The 18,190-nt window shown below is 44.2% G+C and overlaps 1 protein-coding gene across 2 annotated transcripts in view; it reads right to left on the bottom strand.

Annotated features, from left to right (window-relative positions):
- lhpp (phospholysine phosphohistidine inorganic pyrophosphate phosphatase) overlaps positions 1-18,190 on the bottom strand; it is a 180,035-nt gene that overhangs the window by 138,858 nt on the left and 22,987 nt on the right. For both annotated transcript variants that reach the window (XM_070875013.1, XM_070875015.1), the window contains exon 2: positions 3,256-3,443. In XM_070875013.1, the coding sequence (XP_070731114.1) occupies positions 3,256-3,443 (188 nt within the window). The remainder of the gene's footprint in view (positions 1-3,255; positions 3,444-18,190) is intronic.

Raw genomic sequence — 18,190 nt, 5'->3', positions numbered from 1 at the left:
TCAAATCAGGCGTCAGTGGCCGGACACGCCCCCTTTTGAAGAAAAAATTCTGTTCCAAAGTAGAACTGTTCTACCTGACTAGAACTGCAGAAAAAAAAAAGTGGAGAATTGCGATTTCTAAGATAGTCCGTTCTCCACCAGTTGCTCCTAAAAATCAGGTGCAAATCATGTGGAAACTTGGGCCCAGAGAGTTAATGGTTACAATGTAAAGTCTACTATAGAAGATTTAATAACACATCACATTAACAATTTTCTCTCACCTTTAACATCCTTACAAATATCTCTTTCGTAACATATCTAGCAGGGGCGAGGCGGGAAAAGGGAAAACTTTGACTAAAAATGATCTAAGGAGGCCGACACGCAGTCCTTCAAAAAAAATTCAAACTGCAAAATCTCTGGACATGTTTATTGAGCAAAATTTTCAAAACAAGAAATGGATTATTTGAAAATAAAGGAGCCCATGCTGGCCTACAACAGTACCTGCACAGGGTATAGGCTTTGGCTGAACCAGGATAGGCAATGATCATCTGTAACAACAAAGAGTTCAACCACCTCCATTTGACTATCATAGGACCCACTGCCCAGTTCCTCACCATCAGTATCTTAGGAGTTGCCACTGATCAGAATGGCAACTGGAATCACCACTTCCGCTGGTGTGCAAACGGTCACCACACGTTAAAAAAATCCACGCACAGGCATCTTCCAGCCTTGAGGATGTAGTTCGGGTTCTTCTTTCGAAACACCTGTGAACTCATCCTTTTTTTTTTGGTGTGGAAGCATCCTCGTTTTGAAGGACTGCCTATGATGATGAACTGGAACAACCGTATCAATAATCTGGCTACAAGTACAGGGCTGCGATGAGTGACTCATTTCCTGACCCTTCAAAGCCTGCTAGCTACAGGGTTCAAATCAGGAGTCTGATGGTTGCAGCTGCAGTATTCAAGATATTCAACACCATCCAGGGCAGTGCAGTTCACTTCATTAACCCCCCTGCCACTGAGCAATATGCAGCCCCAGTGGTTACAGAATGCATTGCAGTAACCCACCAGGCTTACTTCAACAGCATCTTCCAGGTCCATAACTTCTACTGCCAAGAGGGATAAGAACAGTGACATCCCACCAGAACTGCCAACTTCCCTTCCAAGCACACACCATTCTGAATTAGATATATATATTGCTGCTTCTTTACTACTGGGTCAACATCCTGGAATTCCATACCCGACAGCATCGAGGAAGTACCATCAGCACAAGTACTGCAGTGGCTCGAAAAGGCAGCCCATCACCACCTTTTCAGAACAACTAACGATAGGCAACAAATGCAGGCTTGCCAGCATTGCCACACCCCAAAAACAAATTTAAAATAATTTTGGTCCAACATTGGTACAAACAAACAAACAATCAAATGAAAATGCCTTACAGATCACAGTCATACAGCAGAAATATTTGCTCCGAATGTCACCAAAGGTCCAGATATTATTCAGCATGACTAACAGTGCTAAGTTAAAAGAGAACATTTTTAAAATCTGAAACTCTTAGTGCTGGATTTTCCGGTCCTTTGCGCTCTGGATTTCGCCTTGGAGCGGTGTGAAATGTGGCAGTGGGGTCTCTTGCGTCCGGTCGCGATCCTCCGGTCGGGTTTTGCGGCGGTGCTGAGCAGCACCACCGGGAAGAGCTGCGCCGGTGTGCAACGCCTCTGGTTGTGACACCGTGCGAGTTTTGACTCGAACCTGACCCGTACGCCTGGAATCGCGCCTCGCAATGACCGCCTGGGAAATCAGTGTGGTGCAGCCATGCCGGCAGTGGTGAGGAAGGTAATGTGCTGTAAAGGTAAGAGCGAGTGTTTGTTCTTTTAAATTTTTTCAGCGATTTGTTTTGTGGAGCGGGCAATGTTTTTGTGGGTTTTTTAAAAAAAGGTTGCCCCCCCAAGCCTCTCTCGGAGTGCACACAGCCCGGCACTTTAGTTCGCGAGTTTCCCATTTTTGCACCTCGAAAAGTGTACAACGCCGCCCTTCGTGCTGCGCCCTCTGACCAGGGCCCAGATGGTGAAAATTCTTTATCAAAGTGCAAAATATTCCTGGCTGGTAACTTTCACGCCCCGCCTCCGTTTTCACCCCGAAAACAGAAAAGCCTAAAATCCAGCCCCCACTCTAAGTACTGCATTATTCTGCATCCTTTCTGAATGTACACCTGGAATGGTCTATTCCAGCTCCATGCAAGCAGTTAGCATTTTATGTACGGCTTTCAGTTGACAGAAAAATAATCGTAGGCAGAGTTGAATTGCATTCAATATTTGAGCAATGTTCTCTTGCTCCTTAATGTTCAAATTGCAAAAGCACTTCAAAATATCTTGAAAGCAAAGCTTAGTACGCAGAGAATAACGATGAAGGGGCTTAGGATAAAAGTGAACCAACAGATGAGATATAACAACTCAAATAGCGAGTGGTGAATGCGTTTAATGAACTGCCCATGAAGGCTATTGAAGCTGGGGGGAGGGGGGGAAGTATAGGCATTTGATGAAAAAAAAATCGAGTTACATGGGTAGATGGACGAAATTGGTCTTTTCTGGTCTTGAATATTCCCATGTTCCTAGTATCTTATTTCTCTATGGATGTATAGCTCTTGCTCATTGACAATTGGAGTGTGTATATAAATATGTTTGTGCAATTCCATAAGCTGTCTTAGTGTCTTTAGATAGAGTATTTTATAATGATCTGGCTTTCACAACCGTGGATATTTTCACCAGCTAAATCAGCCTTAACACAATATTCCTGGTTCACCAAATCACATTACTTGTCCATACCTGGGCAATTCAGCCAACGAGGACATTGTTTGGGGAAACTATTCATAAAGAAGATCTGTTTCCACGGCCAGATCAGCCATGATCTTATTGAATGGCGGAGCAGGCTCGAGGGGCTAGATGGCCTACTCCTGTTCCTAATTCTTATGTTCTTATGTTTCATCATTGGTCCACATCATTTTCCCCTTTCAATAAAAAGGACTCACCAAAAACATTAATCTGTTTTTCCAAAAAGTCCCAAAACTATCAAGTAAGCTCTAATAGGAACAGGAGTAGGCCAAGCCCATTCAGTTGGATCATGGCTGATCTCTCCACAAAAAAAACCCTAGAATTTTAATTATTACAAAACAAAAAAAATGTATCAAATAATTTCATGACAAAGTTCTGTTATTCAATAAGAATCATGCTGAGCACCAATAAATTCAGCAGTAACAAAAAAGAAACATTTGAACACTAACCATCATGTACAAGGAGATGTGGTCTAAGTCCACGTTCCTTCAAAACTTGACAAACAGCAGGGCCAGGAGCAAAGACTTCACCGACAGTGATATCAAACCCCAGGTTCTGCAACTTCTTCACAAACTTCTCCCGAGTAGCCTGCGTTTCGTTGGTACAAAAGCGCACCTTTAAATTGGCCTCTTTGATTCTGTAGCAGAAAAGATAAACTGTTCATATTTAATAACGCTTTAAATTATACTGCCATTTGCTCGAGTTAGAAAAATAAATAACTTGAATGTTAGAAATAACGTTCTTTGGCGTAATATGCAAGATACCTTGGGGCCGAAATTCATCCCCAGCTGAAACGGGTCCCACCTTCTGCTCCTGAAGTGTTTTTTCTGTCGCGTCGGATGAGGTCGCCTCTTTTGGCAAATTCAGCTCCTTGTTGTTTTTTTTAAAGTGGACAGGAGATCGGTCATAATGGGGGTGGAAGTTGGGCAGTAAGTACTCTAGAGGGGCAGAGTCTCTGCCACTGTCAGTCAACAGCGGAGCGGTGATGACGTCATTATGCGTGTGCGTCATCACGTCTCTCCCCTTCACTTAAAGGGAGAGAAGCAGCGATTCTTTAGGTTCGGTCCACATGACCACCAGGGAGGGTTTTGGCCGGGCCAGCGGTCTGGCACCCAAGAGGGGGTGCCAGGTTGCCTGTTGGTGGCCCGGCCGAATCCGGGGACATTACTGTCCGGCCAAACTTGAAGCCGGCTGGCAAAAAAAATAAAATGGCGGACGTGGCAGTGGGCCCTTGCCGTTAATGGCCGCCGCACAGCCAAGTCCCACACACAGAAGACAAGGTGCACCGACAGAAAAAGCTGTCGGGGGCATCGCTCGGCGGATCGTGGATTTTTGCAGGTGCATTTGGCTGGAGGTGCGGGAGTTCGGCGATGCGCCCTTTGATGACCCACTTATGACCGGCCGACAGCAGCGGGCCGCAAGTGGGGACCGCCAGAAAAATCCCCGAATTAAATTTTGCTGGCGGCAGCCATTGGACCGGAAGTCGGCAGCCGCTCAACTCTGCCACCTGGCTGCCACTTTCTGGCGGTAAGAGGCCTTTTTGGGGAGTTGAATTTTGGCCCCCATATGTCATCGCTGTGTCAACACTCTTAACAGTGCTAGGTAGACTTGAGAAAATTTCTAATTGAACTCTTAACTTGTGTGTCACACTGGCAGGTTTTCAACATCTTAACGGAAAGAATGGAAATTGAAATACTTGCTTTTATGGAATATCTTATTCTCTTGAAATTTCTCAAAACGCTTCACACACTGCACTCCAAAAATAGATCATCAACTATCATGCAAGAGCACCATGTTCCAATGTCACCACAACATTTAACAAAAAGAACTTGAACAATAGAATTAATGACATGTGCTGTTTTTCATTAATTGCATTTTCACACCAGTGACAGGACTAGGGAAAGTTCTTTGTACTTATGGACATAATACACTGGCATTATACATGGCGAGACATGCGATCAATTATCTGCATCAAAATTACTAAGAAAGTACAACCAGACTCAATAACAACAACAACTTGTATTTATATAGCGCCTTTAACGTAGTGAAATGTCTAAAGGTGCTTCACAGGAATATTATGAGATCAAATTTGACAACAAGCCACATAAGTAGAAATTAGCGCAGGTGACCAAAAGCTTGGTCAAAGAGGTATGTTTTAAGGAGCCTATTGAAGGAGAAGAGAGGTAGAGAGGTTTAGGCAAGGTGTTCCGGAGCATGGGGCCCAGGCAACAGAAAGCACGGCCACCAATGGTTGAACGATTATAACCAGGGCTGCCCAAGAGGGCAGAATTAGAGGAGCGCAGACATCTAGGGGGTTGTGGGGACTGGAAGAGATTACAGAGATAAGGAAGGGTGAAGCAGTGAAGGGATTTGAAAATAAGGTTTGAGAATTTTGAAATTGAGACGTTGCTTAACCAGAAGCCAATGTCGGTCAGCGAGCACAGGGGTGAGGGTGAACAGGACTTGGTGGGAGTTAGGACCCGAGTTTTGATCATCTCTAGTTTACGAGGGTAGAGTGTAGGAGGCCAGCCAGGAGTGTGTTGGAATAGTCAAGTTTAGAGGTAACAAAGGCATGGATGAGGGCTTCAGCAGCGGATGAGCTGAAGCAAGGGCGGAGATGGGCGGTGTTACGGAGGTGGAAACAGGCGATCTTAGTTATGCTGTGGATATGTGGTCGAAAGCTCATTTCAGGATCAAATATGACACCAAGGTTGCAAACAGTCTGGTTCAGCCTCACATAGAAGTTGGGGAAAGGGATGGAGTCAGTGGCTAGGGAACGGAGTTTGTGGCGTGGACCGAAAACAATGGCTTCGGTCTTCCCAATATTCAATTGGGGAACATTTCTGCTCATCCAGAACTGGATATAATCACCATTAGAATAGCATCAGCAGTTCAGTTAGAAATATACCACAGCTAAGTCTACGTGACAACGGTGAAAGGTAAAATACATGAAGCGTGCTCAATCTTCAAAGATTACCATCAAGCAACCCTAGACAATGATACAATATTGCCAAATGGCCACAAATAACTGGCCAAATACCTTGAATTTAGCAAATGGAAAGACAAGGAGTCAAGACCTCAATACTGTTGTGTTACTCATATCAATTGTGTTGAAGGCTGTCAACAGCTTGGGTTCTACTTGGAACCCATCACTACCTTGACCTCAAGAACCATTAGTCCAGTTCAGCTAATGCAGGGTGCATCCTCTGACCATTTATATTGCACAACAAACGTATACCAAAAAGGTGTGGCATAGTTATTGGGCATTCCATCAGCACCACATGTCCGATTGAAAGGCTGACAAGAGGTTCATGTCATTCACATTCCCGATTAGATCACTACTTTTAGAGGAAGTCCACTAAAATACACAAGCTATTTTAATGACTGCAAATTTAAAAAAAAAATCTAGTGCACAGCTGAAACTGAATATTTATGAATTTTATGGAGTGATAAAATGTGTCTTTTAAAAGTTTCAGTGTCTTTATTAAGCATAAATGGAAAAAAAATCAGAAATTTGTTGACAGATTTCTAATGAATTGAACTCTTTTTAACCATTGTCAATTGTATTACAATCTTTCATTGCAGGCAAATGTAGACTGTGAACATAAAACAACCCCAAAGATAATGAAACTATTACATTTTATCAATGTTTGTGTTGGAAAGCACGTCCGTCTACACTCTGAGCAACAAAAAAAGTGTATGACTTAACAGGTCTTTTTTTAATGAGACTGATGATCAGTTTCTTTAGCACTATTTATCTTAGCTAATTACAGTTAGTGTGAATTATCAATTACAGTTAGAGGTAATTGCCCTTCATACAGAAAGCTTTTTTAGTTCATTCAGGGCCATTAATATAATGCTACAATTAACGGTCACATTTACATCACCAATATATCTCCATTGTTCTAAATTGTGAAGTAATTTCATTTTTCACAGGAGAGCCTCTCATAATTTACTGATGCAATTGACTGAATAACTAGAGAGACTGTCATGGGGCTAATCAGTGATAATGAATTATCATTTGACCTTGTAAGGGTAATGCACAACACATGCTCCCTTTGGATAACTACAGATGACATCTGCTGCAACTTTCACTTCAGTAAAGTTTGTGTTCACATGTGGAATCAAAGACAGCTAATTATTTAGAATGCACAGTGTTCTGATAGTCGAGGGCAGAATAATCTCACTAATATAATCAAAATCAATAAAACATTACAAAAGAAAGGTTAAAGAAAATAAACCCAGAAGAAGTTAAAACGTGATACTAGAAATCTCCTGGTAATGAAAGTGAAAAGAAAGGTTAGCCTTTTAGGTGGAGCCCCAGGTTCAACCTTTCTTCTCTTTCAGATGACAACTGTTTTTAAACATTGGCTGACAATAAGATAGCACTTCGCACATCATGAGATTCTGAAAGAAAACGTGGAACAAATGTAGTAATTTTATAATTAGAATACATTGCTCTCACCAAATTGCATGGACCTTTGATAACAGATATTCAGGGATAAAAGTTAGATATTAAACAGTCAACTTTTATGAAATTATCAATTTTGGTTTCAATTTTTAGAGTCACAAGTTCAATTTTGAGTTTTAGTTGTACCACTTTGTCAATGCGCGGCACAGTATTCTCGCCTAAAGGTGTGGACCATAGATGGAGGGGACTCAAACAGTGCTGTTTGAACTCTCTCAAAGATAGAATTTTCAATAGCCCTTATCCTTAATACCTTTTGATCACACAAGGCAACTTCTGGTCTCTATGGGTTGCAAAATGTTAAAAGATTGGCTGTGGAACAGGGAGTCCAAGGTGATATTTTTCTTTTTAAAAAAAAAACACCAAAATGTAATGAGTAGTTTGTAAGTTTACTTTTTAAAAGATAGTTACTTGGCACTACCAAGTTGTCAACTTATATCCAAGAAATGATCAGCCAATGCACGAGATATCATTTTTTCCCCTTCACCCTATAAAAGTTGGTTAGCTACACACAGCAAACAGTCTGGCTTCATCACCGCTGTCAACATAGTTCTCGGATTGACCAGCAGAAGACAATTCGAACTGGAATAGTTTAAAATGGCAGTCATCCTCTTCTTCATTTTCCCCATGAAACTCCAATTCCTCGTAAGACACTTAAGTAGCCTGACAGTATTAAAGTCACTAGAACTTAAAAATAAAAGATTCTGGTTGGACGTGAGGTGCCTAGCATTCAGACAGCATTTTACACACAATGCTATAATTATTTAGGCCATTCAGAGAATACGGCAACTTCGATTTCTGCTGTCGAGTACATGCTCAATTCTACTTACATGTTTGTGCATCAAAAGTTGAGAGAGAGCAAGTTTTGAAAAAGTTTTTCAGTGAACTTTGTGTTCACAAAATAAGGAATGGATGATATTCATACCAAGTGAAAGCATCAACTACTGTACCTGTCTCACTTTTTCCATTTCCCACATCAGCCATCCTGGAGTGTTCTGATTAAGACTACCCATTGCGTACCATGGGCAATTGAGTATTGTGGGTCTGCAATCTCAAGAAGTTTAGCTTAGACGGTCCCCAAGCTCATTTCAGAGAGGGCCCTTACTGCTGGCAGAGACAGAAAATTATTATCCATCTGCACTGGATTCAAATCCAGGTCCGAGAGGTCAAAGGAGAGTTAGATATTTCAAGGCATCACCCAATCCCTTTGAGATTGATTTATTTATTTTTGTTTGAATGTTGGGTTACATTCTTTTCCTCTTTCTGGTCTCTTCAGGCCATACAGACCCTGAAAGGCAGGGAGGATACCAGGGGGCAAAATTGCCTCTCACCCCGATTGGGGGCGGTAAGCTTCTGGGGCTGCTACTTTTATCGCCCAGCCTTGAAGTCCAGCCCCCCCCCCCCCCTCCCGGCGTGGAATTGGGATGTGCGCCCCTCAAAGGAAACGGAGCGTTGTCTCCGGTGTTCCACTTCCTTGGAGGGGTGCTCCCAGTGCGGCACGGAGTCCAGTGCTGTGCTGAGGAGGCCAGTGCTACGTGGATTCTCCATGTAACGTTGACGTGCTACAACGTCCCTCCCCTTTAATTAAAGGGGAGGGCCGCTGCACACTCTGCAGGCCCTTTAGTGGCCAGCCACTGGGCCAGCAGGGACGCAAGTGATTGGACCAGTGGCACGGCACCCAAAATGGAGTGCCAGGCTGCATGATGGTGGCCCAGTTGGTGCGAGGGCCTCCATTGTCGGGCCAACGCTATAAAAAGGGGCAATTGCGGCCCTCTAATATTTCCCAGACCATCAATGCTTCTCTATAACTGGGCAGGAGGAGGCGCTAGACTGTGGCTTAAGAATGACAGTACCAGGAACTAAGTGCTGCAGTGGGTCAGACGTTAGCCTTTCGGCTCTGGGATCAAATCCAGCCCAGACTGATGGGATGGAAATCTCCTCTGTATGCGGACTCTAAGAACAATTTGTGAATGACTTCAGGCAATCTCCAGCCAGGTCCCAGCAAGCACAGGCTCATAGCTTTCTGTAATCTGGCACTAATTGGCAATTTCACTCAGGGCCACAGAATGAGTGGAGTGGAAAGTGGAATAGATGTCACACTGGTAGAGTAGGGGTGCACTTTCGAGGTGGTGACTGAAGCATGTTTTTGGAGCACAGTAGTGGGAGTTTTGTATCTGGCTGTGTTATACCTGACCGAGGAATGGGAGTGCTTAATTCTGACATAGGGTGCTAAAATGGGAAGTGTTCCATTGCCCAGCATCAACACTCCTCATTTTCATGAACCCAAAAATCTTCTGCATTTCCTCTCTGGCCTGTGTAGAAGTGTTGGCCCTCTGCTCACCTACTTCTTTAGTTCATTGTAGTTATGACAACAAGATCAACAATTCAGCAAGGTTTGGGGGGAGCAGGGGGTTGAAGATTGCCAGCAGTGATGTCATTTATTGTTACTACTGTGGACTGTACCATTACAATACAGTCTTTCGCAAAAGTGTTGTAATAGGTACAAAAAAGATTACAGAGCTGAAATAGTTGTGAAGAACCGAATATACATATATCCTTTCCCCGGAATTACTTCTGAAAGGCCATTTCTCCTCTTCGTTAGTTTCTCTTTACCCACACAATTCCCTTTCCCCGCTGACAGGGTAACGAAGAATCCCATTCCCAGGTCCCCAACCATGTAATTCGATAACTAAAGTGAGTTCACTTTGATCTCCAGTTATCTGCATTTTCACAAGGCTGGCACGGAGCCAGAACTTGTTTGCATGAGGCAAACACATAAAGTGACCCATTCCATCTCAAACCATGCTGTACAAGCCTTGCTAATCTATTGAAATGCTGCACTACCTGCCTATACAGACACTCATCATTATCAGATGAAATGCAGGACTGTCAGAGGAGTTAAAGTTGGTTGGAGATCTGTAGCTTACCCACTACAAGGCTGCTTTGAACTGACCTTTACCTCGCCCTAACAGGTCAACAGTCTGATGATGTCCCACAATGCAATTACTGAGCATCAGATGTGCAACCCCTTACAAATCACCCAGAATTCTACACATCTGCTGGCTGTCAGCATCTGCCATGCTCAGTCATGTGCAAATAATGAAAAGCATTTGTTATTGCCCCAGAACAGGTAAGCATTATGACAATTACTGTACATCCCAACTGACCTTGTGTAAATCTAAATTCCATGACCCCTTTAAGCCATGGGTGTAGAAAGTGATCTACATCAGTGAATGAGGTTTGGACAAATTCAATCATTTTCAGTTGCAAGCTGGAAGAGACAGAAGAGGTGCTCACGTTTTGCTAGATGCTAAAGAATGCAAATGTTCCCCCATTTAACCAGGCAGCAATACTTGGTTTAAACCTCAGAATAAAATTGCTTTAAACTTGCGTGGCAAATTAGAATTGTATCACGACTTACTGCTGCTGGCCAGGTCCAGAAGTTCTCAATGTTATTAATGGTAAACAGGAACATCTAAAATCTGGTGAGGGAATTGGGTGGATCCAGTCCTTTGTCTGCGAGGGTCTTGTGTGAAATTAGTTCATGGGCCCAAAGCACAAAATCATCCCCAGTTTGATCACCTAATTCAGAGATGCCACAGAAAGACTGGGATGGAAATGAAAGAAAGTGTCATACAGACGCAGCAAGGGGTGTTCCAAGGATGGGGCAGACTGGAGGGAGCTGTTCACTGCTACATCTCACCTGGAAACACTTGATCCTCAAATAAGGTGCCAGATATGGGAAAAATGTTCAATTTCTTAACACCAAGATCTTTTAACCTTGTAAACCACAAATAAATAAACTGTACAAATAAACTTTGATCCATGAACACAGTATCTAAACACTTAAAAACTGGTTTAGATCATATTAACTCCAATTGCCCTTGGCACAACTCAAGCAAGAAACTGGGGTTCCACAATCATTTGTACAGCCAATTCCAAATGACTTACAATCTGAAACACAACGAAAGGCCAACCCATGTGTCGGTTTGCACAGAGACTGTGGTCCATTCCCAGTAAAACGTTCTTTGGTGTCCTCTGTACTGGCACAGATCCAAATTGTAGCAGTCTGTATTCTGACATTTGATTTGATTGCAGTTCATGAAATCAATTTTCAATTTAAAATCAGGTTTGTGCTTAATGAGCGAAAAGTGGGGGAATTACACTTCTGCAAGCGATAGATTTCAAATGTCTCTGCTCCACACTTCATAACACAAATGGGCTTCAAGTTATGTAGGTTACTGATCCTCCGCTTGCTGACCAAACTGGTTTCTACTACATATTCACAGCTGTGAAAGGAGGAGTGTGCTTGAGAAATTTTCACACAAGAAAATATTACTCACTGACATAAAGTGCTGCATTTCACACACCCTCCATTGGGAAGTCAGAACAGAATAGCAGCCTAAGTATCAAGGCCGAGAGTTTCCTCTGTGCATGCAATTTGGAGTTTGCCCCCAAAATAGCACCTGAAGCTGTGTCCATTTTGCCAATGTCAAAAAACTTCTCAATTATTTGGATATGTACTTGAAGTGCCGCAACCAAAAGACTGCGGACCAAGGGCTGGAAAGTGGGGTTAGGCTGGATAGCTCTTTGTTGGCCAGTGCGGACACAATGGGCTGAAATGGCCTCCTTCCGTGCTGTAAATTTCTAAGATTCTATGTATCCTCCCAATCTCATTAGAATATGCCAAAATCAAAATGGACATAAATTGGCATCAATCAGGGCCGAAGGAAACACTGAACCAACAAATATTTCTTCTTTGAGTCTTAAAATTTAAAGTTTCAACTCATTCATGTACAACATTTTTAAGAACGTGCAATCGGGGTAGCTTTTCAATGTCACTTATACATTGCCATAAAATACAATTAAAAGAAACAAATAATATAGAGCAGGCCTCAGTAAGGATAAAAAAATATATTATCGGCATGTTCTGCTTGTGCTTTAGCTCGGAACCACTGGTAGCAAGGGAGCACACTGAGGAGTAGGACAGACCCATTTTTGGTTTTAACTCCATGTAAAATTTTGTTTACATGCTATTTTTAAAATCTCAGTTACTGAGATTTGGTTTACAGGTAGCAGTAATGTGCAAACCCTTCCCCCAATCTTTCACAAAAAGAATACTGGTATGCCTGTGCAAAACACATGTCTTGCTAATAGTACATTCTCCATCAGTCTGGGTCATGGTTGTTTTTGACATATATGAATAATTTGGAGGGATGGTAAATCATATAGCTCTCCAAGTTTGCCAATTATACAACATTAGGCAGAATCATAAATAGTTGGGAATACATAGATCTGGTGCAGTGATATCTGGGCAAGGAAGGGGATTGGGCTAAAAAGGGAAATGAAAAGTCATGAAGCTGAGGAAACAAAACAGCAGGAGTGTAAAATAAATGGGAAGTGAGACAGGTGAGGGATCTGAGGGTTTATTTGAAAAGCCATTAAGCCATCAGCACAATGTACAGCAATGGTGAAAAGAACAAATAGGATCTTTGGATGGACAGCTCAATGGATAGAGCACATGTCCAGTGATAGTTAACTTGTACAAAGCAGTGGTCCTCCCCAACTGAAGTATTGTACATGGCCCTGTGCACCATACTTAAGAGGAGACGAGGAGACATCTTGGCCTTGGAGACAGCACAAAGGGAAACTCAACTGATAAATGGGATTGTGCACCTGAACTATGAGGAAATACTAAGAGGGTGACGTGCTAACTTTAGAAATTTTAAAAATTTAGCGCCAGGTGCAAAGGATTCTGAAGTTCTTCTAAATTGGGCTTTAGTGCCCCAAGGAAGGAAGAGGGCAGTAAATCAAGCACTAATGACCTCAGTGGGGCGCTACTGAATTTCAGGTAACTTGCATTCAGCAATCATCCTTCAATCCTTCACATTGGCTCATTCCAGCTCTTAAAAAGGGAGATCCTATCAAGCTGCAGCTGCTCATTTTCACCATTCCTGCAACTGAAGTCGACCCGAGACCAACTGAAAGACCTCATGTCTACGGTTGCTCCCAATCCAGATCGAGAGAGAGCTCGTCGCTTCACTGACGCTGCATTGGAGGCATTGATGGCGGCAGTGGAACAAAGGAAGGCAGTGCTGTTCCCGAAAAGTGTAGGGAGGCCATTGCCCCAGGTCTTCAGGGCAATGTGGAGGGAAGTGGCACAGGAGGTGTGGGCCAGTAGTGTTGTGGAATGCACAGTGACACAGTACAGTAAGAAGTTCAACGACCGCAGTTGGGTAGTCAAGGTGAGTACATGCTTCAACAGGTCCTACATACCAGCATCTGAACCTCTGTCTGTGTACACTGTGCAAACCACCATTCTCCTACCAAACATCTGCACCTACTCAAATTCACATCCTCATTTCACGCCTTGCCAACATGCACAGCTATTCAAAGATGGCAGGCATATCGCCCAGACACTTAGCTGGACTCTCACTCACACACATTCCTTTCTTTTGCAGGCCAAGATGGCACACAATAGGAGGGAGCAGCAGAGGACAGGCTGGGGTGAACCTCAACTCCAGCAGCTCTCCGACCTGGAAGAGCGAGTGCTGCGACTTATTGGCCCGCAGGTGGTCGGTGCCGTGGCCATCAGCGACATCGACCATGTTGGGGGCAACAATGGTAGCTTCATCCCCTCTCCTTTTCTCATCCCTCTTCCCCCTCACACCAGAAGTCTTAGTTACTTTCCAGCTCCTGAAACTGTCTGCCTTCCCTGCACCATTCCTGCCCCCCTGCCCTCACCTTAACATGAGTCATGTGCCATTTATGCTTTCAGATAATCAGCAAGCAGGTGAGCAGCCTGTAGCTGAGCGCCCCCCCCTCCCCCCCCCATGATACTGACAAGGGAGAAGAGGAGGAGGAGGACCCAAGCATCGCATCATTGCATCTCTCACCCGCAGGCACCAGCTCAGAAACTGGTACTGCGCGGTCCTTAGAGGTTAGCTTAGCAGAGGGGTCTGCACTGGGTGATGCACCGGGGACAAGCGGGTTGCAGCAAGGCCAAGGGGAAAGGATAGCTCGAGGGCCAGCTCCCCAGAGGGAGAGTTCGTGCGTGATTTCTGCTGCACAGAACTCATAAGGAGCTCGATGGGGAGACGCTCACAACAATGGTGATGGCCATGCACTCCGAGATGTTAGGTGCAATGGCAGGGATGCCCGAGAGCCTCTTGGCAATGGTAAGGAGCATGGAGGAGTCCACCTCCAACATTGCACAGAGCTCTGCACACACCATGGAGCCCATCATTTCCAGTCTGCAGATGATGGTGGACTCACAGAGACTGTGGGGACCCAGACCTTATGACGCATGTCATAGGCAATGTGGCAGCTTCCATTGCGGCACAGGTGGAAGCAACGCAACGTCTTAGTGCTGTAATGCAGAGAATGGTTGGTGGTATTGAAGTTTAGACTGCTCTGACTGCTGCCTTTGCCGCTGGGTCCACCACAGTCCACCAGGAATCTCACGATGTCGCAGCAGGTCACCAATCTGTGCTCCAGCAGATTGGTCTGGATGCTGAGGTGCTGACCCGGGGCAGTGGCACTGGGTCAGTGGAGCAGGAACCTGCTGTCCCCTCTCAGGATGACAGCATTCCTAATTCCACCATTACCACTCCACCAGTGCATTTGTTGCTGCCGGGACATCCAGCCAGCCCAGACTGCCACCGGCCAGCCTGAGGTGGTGCATTCTACAGCCGGGCTTTCCAGGCTCAGAACTAGTTGAGGGCATCCTGCAAGGCCATCTGTAGTCTCTGGCCCTGACACTCAGCAGCCTTCTACGTGCCGTGCTGTAGCTACTGGGGAGACACTACGTAGGAGCAGTAGATTAGGTAAAGGCACTGTGAAGAGCGGATATCAAATTTTGCACAATGGTGAATAGTAAGTTTAATTATATGTGGTTGATGTTTTATGATAAAATGTAATTGGAATGTTGCATATTTGGTGCTCTCTCATATTTTAGTTTTGGGGCTCTGCTATGGAAGGATAAACTGATGTAATTAAGAGGACATGCAGAGCAACCGGGAATTGCCGTGCAATTCATTGGAACCGAAGTAATATGATGCACTCGCGGACCGCCCTTGCAGAAGGCCAATTGAGTGCCTGTCTCCTCCGTCGCTGCGGCTGCTCCTGTTCCTCGCCCTCCTCCTCCTGAGGTGGTGGAGCTATGCCTGGTGGCAATGGCTGCGCCCTCATGATGGCCAAGTTGTGCAACATTCAGCAGACGACGACGAAAAAGGACACCCACTCCGCCAAGTACTGGAGGGCTCCTTCGAGCTGTTAAATAACGGAACCATTGCTTGAGCACGCTGATGGTCTGCTTAATGATGATCCTGGTGGCAGCATGGCTCTCATTAAATGAGCGCTGGGCAGGAGTGTTGGGGTTGCGGAGGGGAGTCATGAGCCAGGTGGAGAGCAGATAGCCCTTGTCTCCGAACAGCCAGCCACAAGCTTCATGTGGTGGCTGGAACACCGGTCTAGCACAGGATAAATGCATCGAGGCTGCTGCCAGGATAGCGAGAATTGACGGTGAAGATTCGCTCTGTGTGGTCGCACACCAGCTGCACATTAATTGAGTGGTAACCTTTGCGGTTACCGAATACCTCAGGATTGTTATACGGTGCCCGCAATGAAGTGTGGGTGCAGTCAATGGCGCCCTGCATCATGGGGAAGCCCGCTATCCTGGCAAGGCCACATGCACGCCTGTGCTGCTTCTGTCTGGTGATGGGGAAGGAAATGTAGTCCCTCCTCCTTCTGTAGAGAGCATCTGTGACCTCGCAATGCAGCAGTGTACGGCAAACTGGGTGATGTTGGAGATTTCTCCTGTTGTACATTGGCTTTGGAATTCAGCGCAGTAGTGACCTTGACTGCCACAGAGAGCCGTTCTCACCCTGGTAACATAGAAACAGAAGAAATAGGAGTAGGAGTAGGCCATTTGGCCCCTCGAGCTTGCTCCACCATTTAACAAGATCATGGCTGAACATGGACTCCGTTCCTCTTCCCTGCCCGCTCCCCATAACCCTTTATTCTCTTATCGCTCAAAAATCTGTCAATCGGCACCTTAAATATATTCAATGACCCAGTCTCCACAGCTCTCTGGGGCAGAGAATTCCATAGATTTACAACCCTCAGAAGAAATTCCTCCTCATCTCAGTTTTAAATGGGCAGTCCCTTATTCTGAGACTATGCCCCCTAGTTTTAGTTTCCGCTATATCCTCTCTGCATCCACCTTGTTGAGCCCCCTCATTATCTTATATGTTTCGATAAGATCACCTCTCATTCTTCTGAACTTCAATGTGTATAGGCCTAGCCTACTCAACCTATCTTCATAAGTCAACTCCCTCATCTCCAGAGTCAACCTAGTGAACCTTCTCTGAACAGCCTCCATGCAAGTATATCCTTCTTTAAATATGGAGACCAAAACTGCACACAGTACTCTAGGTGTGACCTCACCAATAACAGTTGCAGCAGGACCTCTGTTTTTATACTCCATCCCCCTTGCATTAAAGGCCAATATTCCATTTGCCTTCCTGATTACTTGCTGTACCTGCATACTAACTTTTTGTGTTTCATGCACAAGGACCCCTAGGTCCCTCTGTACTGCAGCACTTTGCAATTTTTCTCCATTTAAATTATAATTTGCTTTTCTATTTTTTTCTGCCGAAGTGGATAACCTCACATTTTCCCACATTATACTTTATCTGCCAAATTTTTGCCTACTCACTTAGCCTGTCTATATCCCTTTGCAGATTTCTTGTGTCCTCCTCACAATTTGCTCTCCCATCTATCTTTGTATCATCAGCAAACTTGGCTACATCACACTCGGCCCCTTCAGCTAAGTTATTAATATAAATTATAAAAAGTTGAGGCCCCAGCACAGATCCTTGCGGCACCCCACTAGTTACAGTTTGCTAACCTGAAAATGACTCATTTATCCCAACTCTCTGTTTTCTGTTAGTTAGCCAATCCTCTATTCATGCTAATATATTACCCCCAATCCCGTGAACTTTTATCTTGTGCAATAACCTTTTATGTGGCACCTTATCGAATGCCTTCTGGAAATCCAAATACACAACATCCACTACTTCCTCCTTATCCACCCTACTCGTTACATCCTCAAACAACTCCAGCAAATTTGTCAAACATGATTTCCCTTTCATAAAACCATGTTGTCTCTGCTTGATTGAATTATACTTTTTCAAATGTCCTGTTATTGCTTCCTTAATAATGGAGTCTAGCAATTTCCTAACAACATATTAGACTAACCGGCTTTCTGTCTGCATCCTTTTTTAAAATAGGGGCGTTAAATTTGCGGTTTTCCAACCCGCTGGAACCTCCCCAGAATCCAGGGAATTTTGGCAGATTACAACCAATGCATCCACTATCTCTGCAGCCACTTCTTTTAAGATCCTAGGATGCAAGCCATCAGTTCCAGGGGACTTGTCCACCTTTAGTCCCATTATTTTACCGAGTACTACTTCTTTAGTGATAGTGATTGTATTAAATTCCTCCCTCCCTCTAGCCCCTTGATTATCCACCATTGGGATGTTTTTAGTGTTCTTTACCGTGAAGATTGATACAAAATATTTGTTCAAAGTCTCTGCCATTTCCCTGTTCCCTATTATTAATTCCCCAGTCTCATCCTCTAAGGGACCAACATTTACTTTAGCCACTCTTTTCCTTTTTATGTACCTGTAGAAACTCTTACTATCTGTTTTTATATTTCATGCTAGTTTGCTTTCATAATCTATCTTCCCTCTCTATAATTTTTTTTAGTCGTTCTTTGCTGACTTTTAAAAGTCTCCAAATCCTCTGGCCATCCACTAGCCTTGGCCACTTTGTATGCCCTTATTTTCAATTTGATATCATCCCTTATTAATTAGCCATGGATGGTTATCCCTTCCTTTACAGTCTTTCCTTCT

The sequence above is a fragment of the Pristiophorus japonicus genome, chromosome 3, assembly GCF_044704955.1.
Source record: "Pristiophorus japonicus isolate sPriJap1 chromosome 3, sPriJap1.hap1, whole genome shotgun sequence".
In the NCBI taxonomy this organism is placed as follows: Eukaryota; Metazoa; Chordata; class Chondrichthyes; family Pristiophoridae; genus Pristiophorus; species Pristiophorus japonicus.
Note: the sequence above shows the minus strand (reverse complement) of the source record. Positions and strands in the feature narration are given on the sequence as shown.